This window comes from Panthera leo, chromosome F3 (genome assembly GCF_018350215.1).
Source record: "Panthera leo isolate Ple1 chromosome F3, P.leo_Ple1_pat1.1, whole genome shotgun sequence".
NCBI lineage: Eukaryota > Metazoa > Chordata > Mammalia > Carnivora > Felidae > Panthera > Panthera leo.
Window position 1 is genome coordinate 37879796 of NC_056696.1, and position 19090 is coordinate 37898885.

Genomic DNA, 19090 nt, shown 5'->3' on the forward strand with positions numbered 1-19090 from the left:
GTTACATCGAACTACTTGTTTTATTTTATGGCACATTTTTCCATTTGAAGTTTCCTTTCAAAGGCATTTTCCTGTTGCTACCTGTATGATGTCTCCATATTTTCCAGGCCTAAAGCTAGATCTATCTCCATGGTGAATGTTAACTCCATTAAGTCAGGAAAGAAGAAACACCCCTGTGTAAGGCAGTATCTGTAGCTCCAGAGACCTTAGCTGGCACCAAGTTCATGAAGAAAAATTGTCTTATTCAGGGATGGATGTAGAATGCTCTTCATGAAATTTAATGTAATTTAGATTCTGGTTTTAAAAGTCCAGATCCTTGAGCTTTATGGTTTTGCTATTTTCCTAAATTTCTGTGAAGTCATAGCAAACAAAGATAATTTGTTGCTCCTCCTAAAGAATGCAGCCAGGTAGGTAGTTACTAGGATAATGTAAGCACCTCAAGAACGGAGAAGCTGGGGATGCCTGGCTGGCTCAGACAGTAGAGCATACAACTCTTGATCTCAGGGTTACAAGTTCAAGCCTCGTGTTGGATGTAGAGATTATTTAAAAATAAAATCTTAAAAAAAAAAAAAAGAACCAAAGAACTCTACTGTATGTAGGCCTTCAGAATCCCTCTATCATCCACTCTTCTCCCCTGCACCTTTCTTCCCCTCTTCTCTACCCCCTCTTTCCTTCTATTTTCTAATTGTGTATACTCTCCTTAGGGGATGGCACAAAGTCCCATGACTTCAAGTATAACACATATGCTAATATTCATTGAAAGACTGGGGGGTTTATTTTTAGATGTTTTGGTACAGCTTCTTGATGCATGTACTATTATAGCTTCTTCATCCATAATCTCCAAATTAATGCTGAAAATAATTTATACTGGGGGTGCCTGGGTGGCTCAGTTCGTTGGGCGACCGACTTCAGCTCAGCTCATGATCTCCCGGTTTATGAGTTTGAGACCCACGTTATTCTCTGTGCTGACAGCTCAGAGCCTGGACCCTGCTTCAGATTCTGTGTCTCCCTCTCTCTCTGCCCACCCCCCCCCCCCCCCCCGCTCATGCTCTGTTTCTGTCTCTCAAAAATGAATAAACATTAAAATTTTTTAAAATTATTTTAAAAATAATTTATAATGTACACAAATATTGCCAACTGATTTAAATATGCATGTACAAAGTGATTAAAGTAACAAATATTCCTTCGTTTTGATAGAGCCAACCAAAGTCAGGCGCTTACTTGCTTCTCGGATATCAGATAATAGTATTCTTGTGAAGTGTGATCCTCCTTCGGACTTTAAAGGCCCCAGTAATGGATCCTACCATATGGAAGTCAAAACTGGAGATGCCTTTGTTAAAAATGAGTCACAAAAAACTTGCCACTTCCCTGTACTATATCTTCAATATTCAACAAAATACGAATTTAAGGTAAGATAATTTCTATCCTCAACTGTAGTACTAATGTACATTATACTGATTATTACACCATACTTCAATAATACTAAGACCAATTGATGCTCACATGAGCTTTAGAAACTCTTCGTCTAATGAAATCATACTTTAAAGTCTTAAATGGTTGACTCCGAACTTCTTATCCCCAGCTCTAAGAACAATGGTTTCAAGCAAATATTTTGTTGGAGTATTTTTCACCTTTAATGTAATTTACTCATAGCAAAATTATTGCGCCTGTGTCAAGAAGCACAACATTTTATACACAGTAAATTAATTTAAATTTATGCACAATAGATTATTACTTTGCAAAATGTTTTATTTACCGTGACTTTTAATCTTTACTAACATGACTTTTTAAATTGCAAAATATTTTACAGGTGCACTGAGGTTAGAAAATAGTAGAAATAAATATTAGGAAATACCAGTGAACATGGAGAATTAAAAAAAACAAAACTCATCTACAAGCTTACTGTCTACTGATCATATTTTATGAATGTGTTTCTGAAATGGAAAAACTCAGTCTTGGCCCTGGTTGTAGGGAAAACCCGTAGTTCCCTCTTCTCTTGTGTGTTCTTTTCTGTGAGTCTCCTGTACAATTCATGTGCAGCGCCACCCTTCTGATGCTTCCGGTCGCCAAATTTGTGTGGAGGTTTTCCCCCACATCAAGCAAGTCTTTGTGGCACCAGCTGGGTATCCCGCAATTTAATTCAAATCTGACACTATCTACCTGGAGATAGTGGCAGATTCCACAGGTTAAGGACTCAGTCCCACAAGACTGTTCCACCCCACTTCAGCTCTAACTGCCAGTAGTTGGTCCCTAGGTTACTCTCAACTTCTGTCTGACTTGGCTATAAATCAGGGGTTCCTATGGCCCTCTCCTCAGGCTTAGTTGCTTGTTAGTGTGTCTCACAGAACTCTGGGAAACACTTATTTACGTTTACCAATTTATTGAAATGTGTGATAAAGGATACAGAGGAACAGTCAGATGAAGAGATACATAGGGTGATGTCTGAGAAGGTCCCAAGTACAGGAGCTTCTGTCCCCATCACATTGGGATACATCACCTTCATGATATGGATGTGTTCACCAACCTGATAGCCGCCAAGCCACCTTCTTTGGGGTATTTTAAGGAGGCTTCATCATGTAGATGTGACCAATCATTAATTTCATTTTCAGCCCTTCTACCTTCTCAAGAGAATGGGGGGCTGGGGTGAAAATTCCAAGCTTCTAATCATAGCTTTGGCTTTCTAATGACTAGCCCTCATCCAGGAGCCATCCAGGAGTCCACCCAGTCACCTGATTAGAATGAAAAACACTCCTATTACCAGGGAAATTATAAGGGTTTCAGGAGTTCTGTGCCAGGAACCAAAGGCAGAAACCAATATGTATTTTCCATTATCTCACAACTTTCATAATATTGTAATGTGCATTTATATATATTCATCATATATATTATCAACATTCTGAACACATAGTTTAGTAACCTACATTTTTCATATATCACTACAACATGAACTTTTTCCATGTTAAGTATTTCACTACAATGCAATTTTTAACGGTCACCTAAGATTCTATTATATGGCTTTTTAACATTCTACTAACTATAGTTTTCATCTGTTATAAACAACAATCAATTAACACACTTACTGGTAAATAACACAATTTTTGAATGTGTCTTTAATGATTTCTATTTAAATAAATTCCTGGAAATAAAGGTATTGGGTCAAAAGGAATTTACTTGTATTTTAAGAATTTTTGTGATAAATTTTTTTCCCTGTAAGTTACCAAATTACCCTTCCCATACAGTCTATTAAATAATTGCTCTTGAGAATCTCACCAACACTGGGCATGGCCTTCTTTTTCTTTGATGTTGAGTAGGTGAGATATGGTATTGACATCTCTTTTTGTTTGAATGGCTTTCTTTATTTACTGTCGAAGATAACTACAGTTTTTGTTGTTGCTGCTCCCTTGTCCAGTTTTATTTGGGGAAGTTTTTGGATATTAATGATATTAAACTCTTTGTCATATAAGTTGCAAGTTTTGTTTCCAGCTTGTAGTTTGCTTTTTAACTTTATTTATAACACTTTAAATCATACACAATTTTTCCTTTTATTTTTATTCAGTCAGATCTATCAGTTTTATTTCTGATTTAATGGAAATTTCAACAGTCAATAGTTGACTATTCAAAATAATGTTGACAATTGACCTTATATCCTTTATAACTTAAAGAAATGTTTATATATACATATGTTTATATACAAAAACATATGTATTTATAAATATATAACCTTTCTTGTTTGTTTAATCAGACATAGGTTGGACTTTTTCCTGTGTTTTTATTGTACTATATTAGATGATGCCATGGTTGTGATGACATGATATGATTTGTTCATATGGTGAATTATAGTGATAGGTTTTGTAATGATAAACCATGTCACGTTCCAAGAAAAAAAGTCTTGCTCTGTCACTGTGTATTATTCTTTGAAAGCATTATTGAATTCAAAGGCTTAATTTTTTAAGTCTTTATGAATAGACATTCATAAATGAAATCCTTCAATAAGTGGGTAGAGATGACGGGCACAGGCATTTGTATAGGTGTGGGCATGAATCATTCTTAGTATACTTTGCTATAAAAGTTGTGCTAACCTGATAAATAGCACATTTTCTTGTTTCTTTGCCTTTTTATAACCTTAAATAGTATAGGAATGATTTGTTCTCTGAAAATTTTTTTTAATCCTCTTAACACAGAGGAATCCTCTCAGAACCATTTTTTTTTTTCAATATTATTGTTCTTTTCAGACATTTTACACTTTGTGGATTTATATTTTTCCCATAATCCATATAAAAGAAATATTTTGTTATTACATATCATGTACATTATACTTCATCTCCCATTACTTCTCCAGCACCCATTAAGCTCCATTTATTTTCAGTTTCTCAAATGCACCTAGAATTTGCTCTCCATAGGTACTTCACCTTATGTACTTCTCTCTTTCTAGAATTTTCTTCTCCCATTCATCAATATAAGTTATTCTGGAAAAATATAGGTAAACATCATATTAAAATACGACATTCAGGGGTGCCTGGGTGGCTCAGTCGGTTAAGCGTCCGACTTCAGCTCAGGTCACGATCTCGCGGTCCGTGAGTTCGAGCCCCGCATCAGGCTCTGGGCTGATGGCTCAGAGCCTGGAGCCTGCTTCCGATTCTGTGTCTCCCTCTCTCTCTGCCCCTCCCCCGTTCATGCTCTGTCTCTCTCTGTCTCAAAAATAAATAAACGTTAAAAAAATTTTTTTTTAAATACAACATTCAAATTCAAAGTAGTAGATTATTACTTAGTTATTCATTCTTTTCCCCAGTCTTCAAAAGATTGTCTCTTGTTTTCTTCATTGCATGTACCATAATTCATTTTCATGTTTCTTTCTGTCTCCACTACACCATTTATGCCATCACGAGGGATCAATCATTTTAGCTTTATTCATCATTGTGATCTCTGGTTAACAGATTAATAAAGTAATTTTTATCATTGCTCCATTTATTACTTTTCTTTTTGTAGATTTATTTTTATGTTCTTCTGCTAATTTGGGATTGAAAGCATTTTTGGTCCGTTTCTTTATTTTTTTATTATTTAAAAAAAACAACAAAAAAAGAAAAATTAAACTATGAATTGTCCTTTGGTAAAATTTTGACTGTATCCCATGCCTGTGTTATTATTAATTTTTCTTTTTTTTATTTATTAAAAAAATTTTTTTACATTTATTTATTTTTGAGAGACAGAGTGAGACAAAGTGAGAGTGGGGGAGAGGCAGAGAGAGAGGGAGACAGAGAATCTGAAGCAGGCTCCAGACTCTGAGCTGTCAGCACAGAGCCTGACACGGGGCTTGAACCCACAAACTGTGAGATCATGACCTGAGCCAAAGTCGGATGCTTAACCGACTGAGCCACCCAGGAGCCCCTATTATTATTAATTTTTCAATGACTGACATAAAATTTAACAAGTGGATTTTTAGAGTAGAATGTTCTGATCATTATTTCCCAAGAATTTATATTACAGTTGGAAAGAATTTCTAATTTATCTGTTTTTTAAAGAGATAGTGTTTCTAGCTTTTAAAAGATAATTAGCTTTTATAATTTCTACTATTTTTAAACGTTTATTTATTTTTGAGAGTGAGAAACAGAATGTGTGCAAGCAGGGGAGGGACAGAGAGAGGGGGACAGAGGATGCTAAGCTCTCAAAAGAGAGCCTGATGCAGGCTCGAACTCACAAACCACGAGATCATGACCTGACCAAAGTCAGACGCTTAACCAACTGAACCACCCAGAAGTCCTACAATTTCTATTTTTTGGAATTAATGGAGTATTTTTTACAGTTAAATGTATAATGAATATTTACAAATATTCTGTGAGTACTGAGGAAATTATATATCTTCCAAAGGGTAAAAACTTAGATATATATTGTCCAAATGTATCATGTTTATCTTTTAATGATATTATTCAGATTTGTTTTTACCTATTTTTTTTTTTTTTTTTTTTTTTGCCAAAGCCTCTTACTGCTCTCTTATTCTTTTCAGTTTCCCTTGTATAACTAAATTGTTTTGGCTTTATTTGTATTCAATATTATGAGACACAGGGAGTTTTCCTAGTTAGGTTAATACTGTAGATTTTACCTTGTATCACTTGGGGGTATCAATCCTTATAATTTTAACCCTTGTGAACTAAATATCAATTTATTATAAACACTGTGATTGTCATATTGTTTCTATTTACTTTTACAAATTGTATGTTCATTTTGTGTGTAACTTTTATAAACAGTACATGGTAGTTTCCCTTTTAAATAAAATGTATAGATATTAGCCTATCAATAGGGAATTTTAAATTTAAGCTTTGAAGAATTTGATGTGTTGGAGTTTATTCCTTCAGTTTCACTTACTCTTGCCGATTATACTATTATTATTGTTGGTGTTGTTGTTGCCAAATAAGCTAAGATTTCTTTATGTCTTTTTCACTGTTAAATATTTTCTTTGAAAAACTATTTGATAATAAGACATTGACATAATCTTGAGGTTTCTATTTTTAAATTAAAGTTAACCTGTATATTTTAAATTAAAATCGACACCATTGTATGAGAAATAATGTATGTGTTGCATCATGATAGATAAATTCACATTAGAAAACTATTTTGTTTTATTACTGGAATCCAGGTCTATTACAACAACGGACGCCATGATGGAACTCCAGAATCTGTTTTTCATTCAACATCTTGTAAGTCATTTTGTGGCTCTTTATTATATTATACTAAAATATATATTAACATTACAAACCTTTATTATTTTACATTCGTGCTTATATTTAATTATTAAATGTTTATATATTTCCTATCAAGGTAATATTTTGTTTTCTGAAAAAAACATGTGTAGGTGAATAAAACAATATTGTTTTATTTTTAATGTTTTATTTGAGTGTAGTTGACACAAATACTACATTAGTTTCAGCTGTACAATGGAGTCATTTGACTTCTCTTCAATTTATCCTATGCTCACCACAAGTGTTCTTACCATCTGTGACCATATAACACTATTACAATATCGTTGGCTATATTCTTTCTGCTGTGCCTTTTATTCCTGTGACTTACTCATCCCATAACTGGCAGCTTGTATCTCCCACTCCTCTTCACCCATTTTGCCCCCCCCCCCGCCCCGCCTCTCATCTCTCTGGCAACCATCAATCCGTCCCCTGTAAAATACAGTATTTTAAATTCAATTAAGAGATTCCATTATTAAAGGATAGATTTCATAAAACAATTTGTAAGAGGATGTATCTGTATAGACTTAAATTATGAGTATGCTTATGACATTTTTCATGACTGTTAACAAAACATGTTTGTTTTGTGTACCGTTTTGGAGACTTACCTATTTTGTCTTATTCTGTCCCTCAAAGTTGAGCTTGGTAGAGGCAGGCATTAGATACAAATCCGTCCGGATTTACCTAACTACAGCTAAGATAAAAATCGCTTAATAACAACATGGCGATTTAATTTTTTATCATTGCTGTTTTAAATATTTTGATCAAAATAAAGTTGCAGATAGAAAAAAATCACTTAAACTTAAATGTCATTATAACAATGACAATAACAGCTGTGTGTCACCACTCCCCACTCATTGTCCTGCTCACCAAGACAGCCACTTTTCACAATTTCTGTTTTCAGTTCTTCTTATGGTTATCTCTATAGGGGTAAAGAATATTAGCTGCTCCTCTTTCTAGAGTTAGTAACATTGCCCATGGATTTCATCCTACGGAGGGAGAAGGCAGTACACTGTTTTAAGTTTCTCAGCTTGTTCACCATCTGTATGTTTGTAAATTAAATTAAATGATGTAAATTTCTGTGTTGTGTTATCAACTGTAGACAGTTTCTTTTACTTTTTTTAATGTTTATTTATTTTTGAAAGAGAGAGAGAGAGAGAGAGAGAGAGAGAGAGAGAGTGGGGGAGGGGCAGAGAGAGAGGGAGACGCAGAATCTGAAGCAGGCTCCAGGCTTGAGCTATCAGTACAGAGCCCAATGCGGGGCTTGAACCCATGAACCGTGAAATCATGACCTGAGCTGAAGTCAAGTGCTTAACTGACAGAGCCACCCAGGCACTCCAACTCTAGACAGTTTCTGATGCCATCATTGCAATGTCTCAGTCTTACTCTCTTACACACACATGCATGTGTGCAAGCACTAATGCCTTATTTCCCAAAGTCTCTGAAAAGAGGAAAGATATAAAAGTTCATGTTCCAAACTGTTGTCCCAGGTCCCATGTAAAGTTTCCATTCTTCCTGCTCTGATTTATTAAATAAAAGCTTCTAATACTAAATGCCCACCAAATTCAACCGGATAGCTTTGATTTTATTTCCATATAAATACTTTTCTTTTATAATTCCTTACAATAAAAACAACTCCATTGAATTTTTTTTTTCTGCCTATGCAGATAACTTCTAGCTGCAGCACCTACTCTTGGGAGTCATAGACTCAACTGGACGTTTCACACTCACTCACATTTTACTAGGCCAGATGTGATACCATTTCACTCAAGGAGACACAGAACAGAAAACACAGTGCGCCAGCAAGCGGGGGGTAGCGATAGTGGTCACAGTGCCCATGGCAGCCCTGGAACTGTTCTTTGACCCTCCCAGAGGCAAGTGAGATGTGAGAGAATTGGGTCACATGTGTGGGTGTGCTGGCTGCCCTTGCTTAGAAGCCCCCTGTTAAGAAAGGAATTGGTATCTCTTAGAATAGTTCCTTGGGAGTAGCTTCCAGACATGCCACAGGGATTGTGCCCAAAAATGAGATGTGCCCTGGGTTACTCCACTCAGGGAGACCGAAAACCGGGGCTTGCACCAGGACAGTGTGGTTCACACATAAATCTTCCTGTCCAGGTACAGTTGAGCAACCAGGGATCATTTTCGTCATTGGCAACATTGCCTAGAAAGGCAGCTAACATTCCGCTTTTATCAGATTTCCATGTCTGTGGAGCTAGAGTGTTCTCCCATGGTCCCTTCCTCACCAAGCAGAAAAAGTTTTATTGACTTCACTCACGATGGCATTTTTGTAATAGATAAATGACAGAATGAGGTTTTAATAGTAATGTCTTCACCAGGAGAAGTCTTGGGTTGTGACTTGCCAAGAATGCACCTCCTAGAAAAGTTTTGCTGAGCTTCCCTGGCATAAGACTTCATTAGCCACACGTTGACAATGTTCCCGAAAGAGCTCCTGGGGCCCTTTCTTCCTGTACTGATTTGGACTACCTAGGTGTACAGCTTAGCTACTGTGGTAAAATTTTCCTTCATTAGTTTCCTGTTTCAGAATTGCTACATCTGAATCTCATTTGTTAAAAAAAAAAAAATACTGGTATATATTCTCTAGTGTAAGAAGAAAATATTCTAATTCTGGCACACATAAAAATGCAATGCTTTAATTCTACTCTGGCACTTGATCCATAGGTTGACCTGGCATAGAATTCTGAGTTTAAAAACCTAGTATTGAAAAAGTATTTCTGTTTCGTTCTCCTGCATCCAGTATTACTTTCTAATGCCATCCTGTTTCTCGTTCTTTTTCTGTATTCTCATATCTTTTTTCTCTTTGGGACTTTTAGGCTTTCCTCTTTATTCATTGTCTTGCATGAGTCTTTTCTTGTATACTGTTGGCTTTTGTGACCTGGAGACTTCTATCTCTGAGAAATTTTTTTTCATTCCACTTTTTTTTTTTTTTTCCTGTAATCCTTCTGGAGCTCCTGTTAGTCCCATTTTGGAACTCCTAAGTCAAATTATTATTTTGGAACCCCCCCTTTATTGTTGAGGATTTCTTTGACAGTTCGGTTCTTATCAGCAGTTTGATCAAAGTTACAGGGAGACCATAGAAAAGGTTGATTAGAAGTTCTATGGCCCTAAGCAAAAAGAATGAAATCTTGCCATTTGCAACTACGTGGATGGACCTGGAGGGTATTATGCTAAGTGAAATTGGTCAGTCAGAGAAACACAAAAATCATATGGCTTCACTCATATGAGGACTTTAAGAGACAAAACAGATGAACATAACGGAAGGGAAACAAAAAAAATATAAAAACAGGGAGGGGGACAAAACAGAAGAGACTCATAAATATGGAGAACAAACTGAGGGTTACTGCAGGGGTTGTGGGAGGGGGGATGGGCTAAATGGGTAAGGGGCATTAAGGAATCTACCCCTGAAATCATTGTTGCACTATATGCTAACTAACTTGAATGTAAATTTAAAAAATAAATAATAAATTATTAAAAAAAAGTTCTGTAGCCCTTCCAGGGACTGTTGATTGAGGAGATTCCTTGTAATATTTATGATTTGTTTTCTCCGGTGCCATTTATTATCTCTGGAAATTAATCAATGTAATACTTCTTATAGTAGTGTTACAGTGTAGGGGAATGGTTCTTCCCATAGTAGGGCAGAGGGACAGGTGTTCAACCATTTCATAGGCAGACACTGGCTTTGCCCTCCTAATCTCAGTCCTGGGCCACATCCCTGCTCTGTTCTGAGCCTGATTTTACCTTGAGTCTCTTAACCTTTTCCTTTCAATTTTCTCAGAGAATAAACTTCTGTCTCCTCCCTGGAGTGTCTTTTCAAAGGGTGTTTGGTTTCTCTGTAAATGGACATTCAACTGTACCATTTTTGGTCCTATGATTCATTTCCACTGTCTATGTGCCTCCAAATTTGAGACTCAGGCATTCTGGGTAACTGGTATGGATCTTATGCAGTGTGCTATTTTGGTGCTGGCTTTCTCTCCTTTGTTTTCTACCTTCCAAAACTTGCTGAAATCTCTCTAACTCTAATTTCCCTTCTCCCATTCTTTCTGGCATTATGGATCTATGCCACTGTTAGGTCTTTAATATTAGCAGAATTCCTGGAAAGAAGGGAGAGAGACATGTTCTTAGGTCATGATATATATCTGAGGTCTTGGTTGTTTTATCATTAATAAGTTTATCAAGACAAGTCTGAAGCTACTTAATGTTTCTGTAGAATGGACCCTAATTAATTGCTATGGAATGAAACGCTTACTCATAGTCATTTGGGGCAGTTTCTTGCAAAATCTCAGTTCAAGGTGTCCTGTTTTTCTCGTAACATGCTTTCATTTTAGTAATTTCCTTGAGGTGGATGAGTTTAGATGATTGTTCCTCTGATGAGGTTTTTATCCACAAATTCTGGAAACAATCATGTCGATCAATATATACACCAGTAATCACAGGTTTATGGATAATTTTAGTGAAAAGAATTTGAGAAAAACACGTTGGGTCATTTTGGGAGTCTATTGCAATAAGAACTTCTCTAAAATATTCAATACAACCCATGTATCCTCACAAAATCCTTTTAAATAAAATAAAATCGTTCCCATTTTATAGGCGAGGAAATTTTAACTTAGATAATTCAATCAATTTATTTTTTGTTTCCAGTCAAAGAAGTGGTGGAGCCAGAATTCAAACTCAGGTCCAACATCTGCCAGTCTCTATTTGAAATTAATTTATTCTTACTATTAAGAATTTCCAGTTATAGACATTTTGAACGAGACACATGGTCTCTGGCAGCTGTCTGTTTAGCTGGGTCATTTCCATCTTTCAGGTTATAGAAAGTCTCATGCCCAAGGCCACTCCTGAACGTGTAGAAAATAAGTTCCCCTTACTTTTTTTCCACCTACTCACTCTTTCATAAATCTAAGGAAAATACATTATTATTTTATTTGTTGGTTTACCTGTTTAGCACTTTTTCCCCCCAAAAGAATGAAAATTTCTTTAGAACTGGTAACTTCTCATGCCTTATATTCTGCTGTATCTTTAGAGACTATCCCAGTGTAGCACTTCTCAGTAAGTATGGGGTCAATGAGGGGTACCAATGAATTAATGTAACCACAGATGCTTTAACAGATAAACCTCCAAATCCCAGTGACTTAACAGAATTGAAATTTATTTCTTACCCTACACCAATTGGTAGGTGTTTGTGTGCGTGTAGGTGGTGCGTGTAGGTAGGTTCTACATATTCATTCAAAACTCTAGGCTGACATAGGGTTTCCATTTTTCATATATAGCTTCTAATTTTGCTATGGTTGCCAACATCCGTCCGGCAACCTGGAGAAGAGAGTGTGTAACATCTCTCCAGAGGGTTTAAGCACCAGGCCTGGAACTAACATATCTCACTTCTACCTTTATCTCAGTCACATGGCTACACTGAACAGCAAGTAAAGCTGATTCAGAAGGAAAAGAAAACAGGTGGATTCAGCATTAGCCAATCTCTGCCACAAGAAAGAAAGGAGGGCTGATTAAATACCCAGCATACCCAGTCTTCTCAGTCTTACCAAACTGCTTCAAATGTATTATTCCTGTATTGTTTTAAAAACATGATTTAGGGGGCACCTGGGTGGCTCAGTCGGTTGAGTGTCTGGCTTTGGCTCAGGTCATGATCTCACAGTTTGTGAGTTCAAGCCCCCCGTCGATCTCTGTGCTGACAGCTCAGAGCCTGGAGCCTGCTTCAGATTCTGTGTCTCCCTCTCTCTCTCTGCCCTCCCATGCTCGTGCTCTTTCTCTGTCTCTCAAAAATAAATAAACGTTAAAAAGTTAAAAAAAAAAAACCCATGATTTAGGATGACTGAATTTCAATTTCCTCATCTAAAATAGTAAGAACATCATTTCCTTTCCTATCTCCATTAGCCAGAGCAAACCATAGTAGCAATATATAACACTGGTGCACCACTCCACATCCCTTTGGTGTCCTCCAATCCCTCCATATACAATGTAAACTCATAATCAATCATTATGATCACCCTTGAAATTATTCTTGAATCCCTTGATCCCATGAATCGCCCAATTCCCACATCCAACAGCTTTCTTTTCTCTCTCCTGCATCATTATTTCCCTTCTGTGCTAGATAAGTCTAATCGGTATGCAATTGTTGAAAACAAACAGCAACCACAATATTTCTTTTGACACTATTTCCTCTTCAGCCACCCCTTTATTTCATCTCCACACCCCCCACCTCCCAACAGTAAAGCTTCTATGAAAGAGATTTGTATTTTGACTGCCTCTGGTTCTTTTCCTATTTTTCTCTTGGGTCTGCCTATTCCACTGAACCGCTCTTGTCAAATCCAACAATGCCTTCTCTGATAGTACATCAAAAGGTCAATTCTCAGTCCTCATTGAATTTGACTTATCAACACCATTCGTCATAGTTGATTACCCCCTCCTCCTTGAAAGACTTCCTTTTAAACTGGCTTCCTGGAGACGCTCTTGATTTTCTTCTATTTCACTTGTTAGTCTCCTTTCCTGGTTCTATCTTTCCTCTCCAAACTTTTAATATTAGAGTGTCCGAGGACTTAGTCTTGGGATTTCTTTCCTTTCTATCTAATTTTAATTTCCTGGTGAATTATTCAATCTTCTACCTTTAAATAACAGCTCCATGATGAAAACTTTCAAATTTATGTCCAGCCCCAGACCCTTTCTTGCAAGATTTATGGTACAAGAGTTCCACATTTGCACGTTCAGGCTTCCTATTTGGCATCTCCACTTGGATGTCTAATTATTTTTCAAATTCACAAATCCAAAAGTGAGCTCCTGCTCTCCGCTGCACCCACAGTCTTCCTGATGGCCATTAATTATAACTTCATGTAACTATTTCTACTCACTCTAGAGCCACCAACCTGGTATGAACCACTGCCATATTTTGCCTGGATTATGGCATTCTCAACGAGTAGTCCTAAAAACCTGTAAAATGTGTAGTCAGAGTATATCACTTCTCTGCTCAAAATCCTGCAGGTGCTGCCTGTGTAACAAAAAAGCTAATGTATCATTAAAATGGCTTCCAGGCCCTACAAATCTGGCCCTTGCCTCTCCCCTCTCCGTGTCATACTCTTACGTGGCAGCTCCTGTTGCTACCCTGCACTGGCTCCACTCCAGCCACATTGGCATTCTGGCTATTCCTTGGACATGCCGGCCATGCTCCTACCTGTGGGTTCTTGCCCTACCCTTCCTTTGCCTCAAACAGGCAGCCTCCAGATATCTGCTTAGCTAACTCTCTCACCTGCTCACAGTCTTTATCATCTTCTAACCTACGTTACCATCTGCTTATTTATTATGTGCACTGTTAAGTGTCTGTCGTGTCAGTAGGTCATTTCCATGAGGACACGGATCCTTGTTTTGTTCTCTGAGATATCTTATGTAACTAAATCAGTGTTTGGCATACAGTAGGACTCAAAACTTTTTTTCTTTTTGAATAGTGAGTAATTAGTCCTTGTATGTCCAAGACACCGTGCCAAGTGTTTATTGTAAATCAATTCATTTAACCTCATTTTTGGAATTAGGGAATGGAGTCACAAACATAATGAAGATTCTAGCCAAAGCCCCACCTAGGAAGTGGTACAGCGAGGGTTGGAACTGAAGCAGTCTAGCTCCCAAGTGAGGCCCTGGTTTCACTGCATTCCTCTCTGCCCTTTCATTGTATATGAAAAGTAGGAGATACTCCCCCAGGGCAACGGATGTTTCCAGTACACTGTCTTTTCTCTGTCCTTCTCCAGAAGAGGGTATGATTTCCCATTAAACCCTGGTGAACATTTACATCAGGATAAGTAATCCTAACGGTAGAAAGAAACAATTTGTCCTTCGGTTAATTGATTTTATACCTCAATGGTAAGAAAGTTTATCTGTGTGGGACAGAAGCCTTTGTGATCTTTGTGGGAGGCTATCCACTTGTGCACATAAAGTTACACCAAATGAGTTTCTCTCTGAGATCTATAATAACTAGACTCCCTCTCTAATCCCTTCCAAATGGAGTGACTGAAAGAAAGAGAATTAAGTCTAAATGATAGCATTGCATAAAAGAATAGCATTTTGTGGAAGGAGAGTTTCTCTTCTGTATTCTAATTGCTTTCTTAAAATATAAGATGTTTTTATTTGTTTTGAATAATATGGGCAAAATATACAATATCAGGAATTTATTGTGTTTGGTCTCATTCTAAAAAATTTATTTGTTTGAAAGCCTCAAAAGACATGGACATAATAAAAATGAAAGTATGTTAAATGTGATTATTCAAAGAACCCAGCAATGTATTTGACATAATAATCTCCTTTCATGTGTTATGTTTCATTTCTAGATAATTCTAAAGCACTGATTGCATTTCTGGTATTTCTGATCATTGTGACATTCTTAGCCCTGCTTTTCGTTCTCTACAAAATCTATGACTTGCGCAACAGAAGGTCCAGGTAAGAGTTGATTTCAAAATGAAAAATAGTAGTAATAATGATGAAGACATCTATCTATGAGGCAAGTTTAGAACCAGTTACGTATAGAATGAGAAGCAGCATTAAGTCCAGTTCATCAATGAACTTTTGATCAAAAACTTCACAACATCTTGTTGGTTTGTAGTAAAGAGTAACATTTTCTACAGTAATACTGTTATAGATTTTTTTTAATAATAACAAAGGGGGAGAATAGGTATTTATTCTTTTAGTTAAAAGTGGGTCAAAGGGATGTAGAAATGATAGAGGCAAAAAGAAAAGAAAGAAGTATCGAGGGAACTATAGGTATTTCTTTTGGCCAGGAACAACCATATTTTATGAAAAACAAGAATTTTAAAATAAAATAATTTAGTCACTTACCTGAGTTTAGCAGACAACCCTTGGTTGGTTTCTTCCTTCCTTCCTTTTTCTTTCTTTCCCTCCATTCTCCTCCATCTCCTCTCCTCCCCTTCATTCTTTCCTCTTTCCCCTGCTAAGCTCCTTCCTTCCTCATCCCCTTCCCCCTCCCTTCTCTTCCTTCTCCTGTCTCCCCTTCTCTTGTCCTTTCTTCTTTCTTTATCCTTCCTGCTTCCATTCCCTCCTTCCTTCAATACATTCATTAAATATAAATCAAATCCCAATTGAATTCTATGTTTCTTAAAAAATATAGACACTTACGTTTCTTATTTTCACAGTGATATAGATGAACAGCAGGAACTTGTTGAAAGGGGTAAGTATACCAATTTTTTACTGATGAATATCCTCCTCATATTTGAATCTATTCGTTTTAAATAAGAATTCAACATTTTTTATCTAACCTAGACTTCCTCTGTTGATACAATGAAGAAACTTAGATTCACTTATCTATTTATTCAATTAGTAAGTACTATGAATTTCCAACTATTTGGCAAGTATTGTGCCAGAGCTGAATATATGGTAGTGATAAGCCACAGACCCTGCTCTTAAAGGGTTGAAAATCTAATAGAGGAAGGCAGAAGTATCAGCAAATATGACAACGACTTGGTAAATGCCATAGTGGTTGAATGTGTATGCTTCTAGAGAAAGATAGAAGATAGATGCTTGTGAGTGGGAAAGGCAGGCATCTGAGTCACCTAAGATTGTGGGGAGACATTAGGCCAACAAATAAGGGAGTCCAAGAGTAGACAAAAAGTCACATAGAGATAGAGATAGTAAGTGTGCTCAAGTCTCTGCAAAGGTTAAAATGTGGGATGGTGGCTGTTTCCACATAAGGCCCATTTAAGGACATGACAAAAAATGCATTTTGACTTAAGAGAGGAAAAGAAATCCCATTTTTTCCCCTTCTTTTTCAACCTGTACATTATTTCTTTCATTTTTTAAATGTGATTTTGATCCATTAAAGGGGATAGAGGTAAAGATTGGAACTGTTTACAATAAATAAAATGATCTGTCTCCTCATAGTCAAGACAGGAGAAATTTAAGAACTCTTCTGTCTTGTTTTAACTTATCTCTGAAAGCTTTCCCTCTGCAAGAGCAGATACCAAATCAGTAAACAAAAGCTTTAGTGTTGGTTCTTTGGAACCTCTCATTGACTTTATTTTCCATTGCAAAATCTATCACTACTTGATATTGCATTATATATTTTATTTGTTAACTATCCTCCCATGACTAGAATGTAAGCTAGGGATGTGAAAGTGAGATTTTTTTCCCCTCATTTCACTGCTCTATCCCGAGTATCTATGTGAGTATATGGAATTCAATAAATGTCAAAGAATGCATAGATGAATGAGATGAAATGTTCTGAGGATTCGTTTTGAAAGCCTGAGGAAAGAATGAAGAGCACAAGAGTAACAAGTACCTGAGCAGAGAAGGGGAATCAATTTCAAGGTGTCAGAGCAGACTAGGGGGGGAAGAAGCATTTTATCTCAAAGTTCATACTAATTGTCCATTGGCATGCATTAGAACTTACCCAAACCCTCTAAAACCTCAAAGGTGGCCTTGAGTTCAGAACGAGTGAATACCAGAGGTTCCCAACAACCCAAAGAAGTGACTGTACACGGCCAATTTGATAGCTGTATTTGGACGGAAATTTCTGCAGACACTAAGACAAATGTGCAACCTTAATGGACATCATCTTGCATCATCTGATAGAGAACACTGACGTGAATAGGAGAAACACATTTTTTACATGAGTGGCAGTTTATATTCGCTTAATTTTCTGAAACTTTGCTTTTCAGGAGCCATATACAATTGTAGCTCTTTATGGTTAATATGTATTCTTACTCCTTAGTAAGTTATTAAGCAAGCATACCATATAAAGTGCTTCGTACTCTGGAGGCCTAACACATGAACACAACTTGTTCATAGCCTAGTATAAAGGGATTAGCAAATTAAGCTGAGTCTTTTTTTTTCAATATATGAAGTTTATTGTCAAATTGGTTTCCATACAACACCCAGTGCTCATCCCAAAAGGTGCCCTCCTCAATACCCATCACCCATCCTCCCCTCCCTCCCACCCCCGATCAACCCTCAGTTTGTTCTCAGTTTTTAACAGTCTCTTATGCTTTGGCTCTCTCCCACTCTAAGCTCTTTTTTTTTTTAGCTGAGTCTTGAGTATAAGGATATTAATCATATTCTCTTACTTGTCTGTTTACAAAATTTCATGATAACTTAAACGTGGAAATAATGAAAGGAAAAAATAATAACTATGATATAGATAAATAAGTATGGTAATTGTTATATTATGTTATGTGTTCAAACCTTAGCATTTAGTCAATGAAACACTAATAAGAGTGTCAGATTTTTTTTTTAACAAGTAAAGTTGCATGCTTTTATTTTATTTCGGAAGACTAATTTGCAGCAGTTTAAAAGATCAGTATGGGGAAAAACTAGAGACAAGGAGAGGACTTGGGAAGATGTAGTTACATGGATGAGGAGGGCTGCCTGCACCTGACCACTGGCAGAGGGATGGAAAGTACCCAGTCACCTACTGGATATGGAGAGGGAGGGAGAAATCTATAACTGTGGAAGTTTCCATCTTAAATTAGTTTGTGAATGGTGATCTTGTTTACTGAGATTTGAAATACTGGAGTAAAGGAAAAATGATTTTTACTTTGGGCATTTTGACTTTGATGTACATGTGGGATAACCCTTTGGAAAATCTGGGAGATTGAAAGGTTAAAATAAAGCCCAGAAGAGGTCTGGAGTACAACATTTAGAAGTCATAGGTGAATCTTTGTATGTGACTGAGACTTTCCAGGTAGTATGTGTGAGAAGGGAAGAAGCAAAGGATTAATCCAAGCGATAAATTTAATGAAATTTGTATGAACATTTGAAAGATGGACATAACCCTAGTCATGAATCCTTAATATGTTTAAAGATGATGAAAAGCAACTGATGAGTGTGGAGCCAATCCATGCAGATATTTTGTTGGAAACTTATAAGAGGAAGATTGCTGATGAAGGAAGAATGTTTCTGGCTGAATTCCAGGTGTGTGTTCTTCTTGATACGTGATGAGAAATTTACTCAACTATCAGGATAATTCCATTTTAAATGTATTATATAATGATTTGTCTTTATAATTTATTCTACGTAATCTAGCAACATAGTCAAAACAGATATTATCAGCAGATATTTATAGACCAGAAGAGATCGTCATAGTCATGAAACTGGCAAATATTTCAAAATAATTCTTTATTTTATCATTATTAGTTATAAAGTTGTGTCACAACTTTATTCTCAAGGTAGCCCATCAGTCATTTTTAGTATTTTTTGCATAATTCCTAATAATGTTAATTTCAATTACTCCATGCAACTTGTTCATCAGCAAAAAAGAAATACGTTCCAGGATGTCTCATTTGCTCAAAATGGTAAGTGGCAAGGGGAAAATTATTTTTCTTGAATCTGCCATGACCCAA

General features: G+C 36.5%; 1 protein-coding gene across 5 annotated transcripts in view; it reads left to right on the plus strand.

The window, feature by feature from the left end:
* Window positions 1–19090, plus strand: part of PTPRC (protein tyrosine phosphatase receptor type C) — a 120232-nt gene that overhangs the window by 78228 nt on the left and 22914 nt on the right. For all 5 annotated transcript variants that reach the window (XM_042925184.1, XM_042925185.1, XM_042925186.1 and 2 more), the window contains 5 exons: window positions 1198–1409; window positions 6632–6692; window positions 15071–15179; window positions 15890–15924; window positions 18553–18662. In XM_042925184.1, coding sequence (XP_042781118.1) covers window positions 1198–1409; window positions 6632–6692; window positions 15071–15179; window positions 15890–15924; window positions 18553–18662 — 527 coding nt within the window. The remainder of the gene's footprint in view (window positions 1–1197; window positions 1410–6631; window positions 6693–15070; window positions 15180–15889; window positions 15925–18552; window positions 18663–19090) is intronic.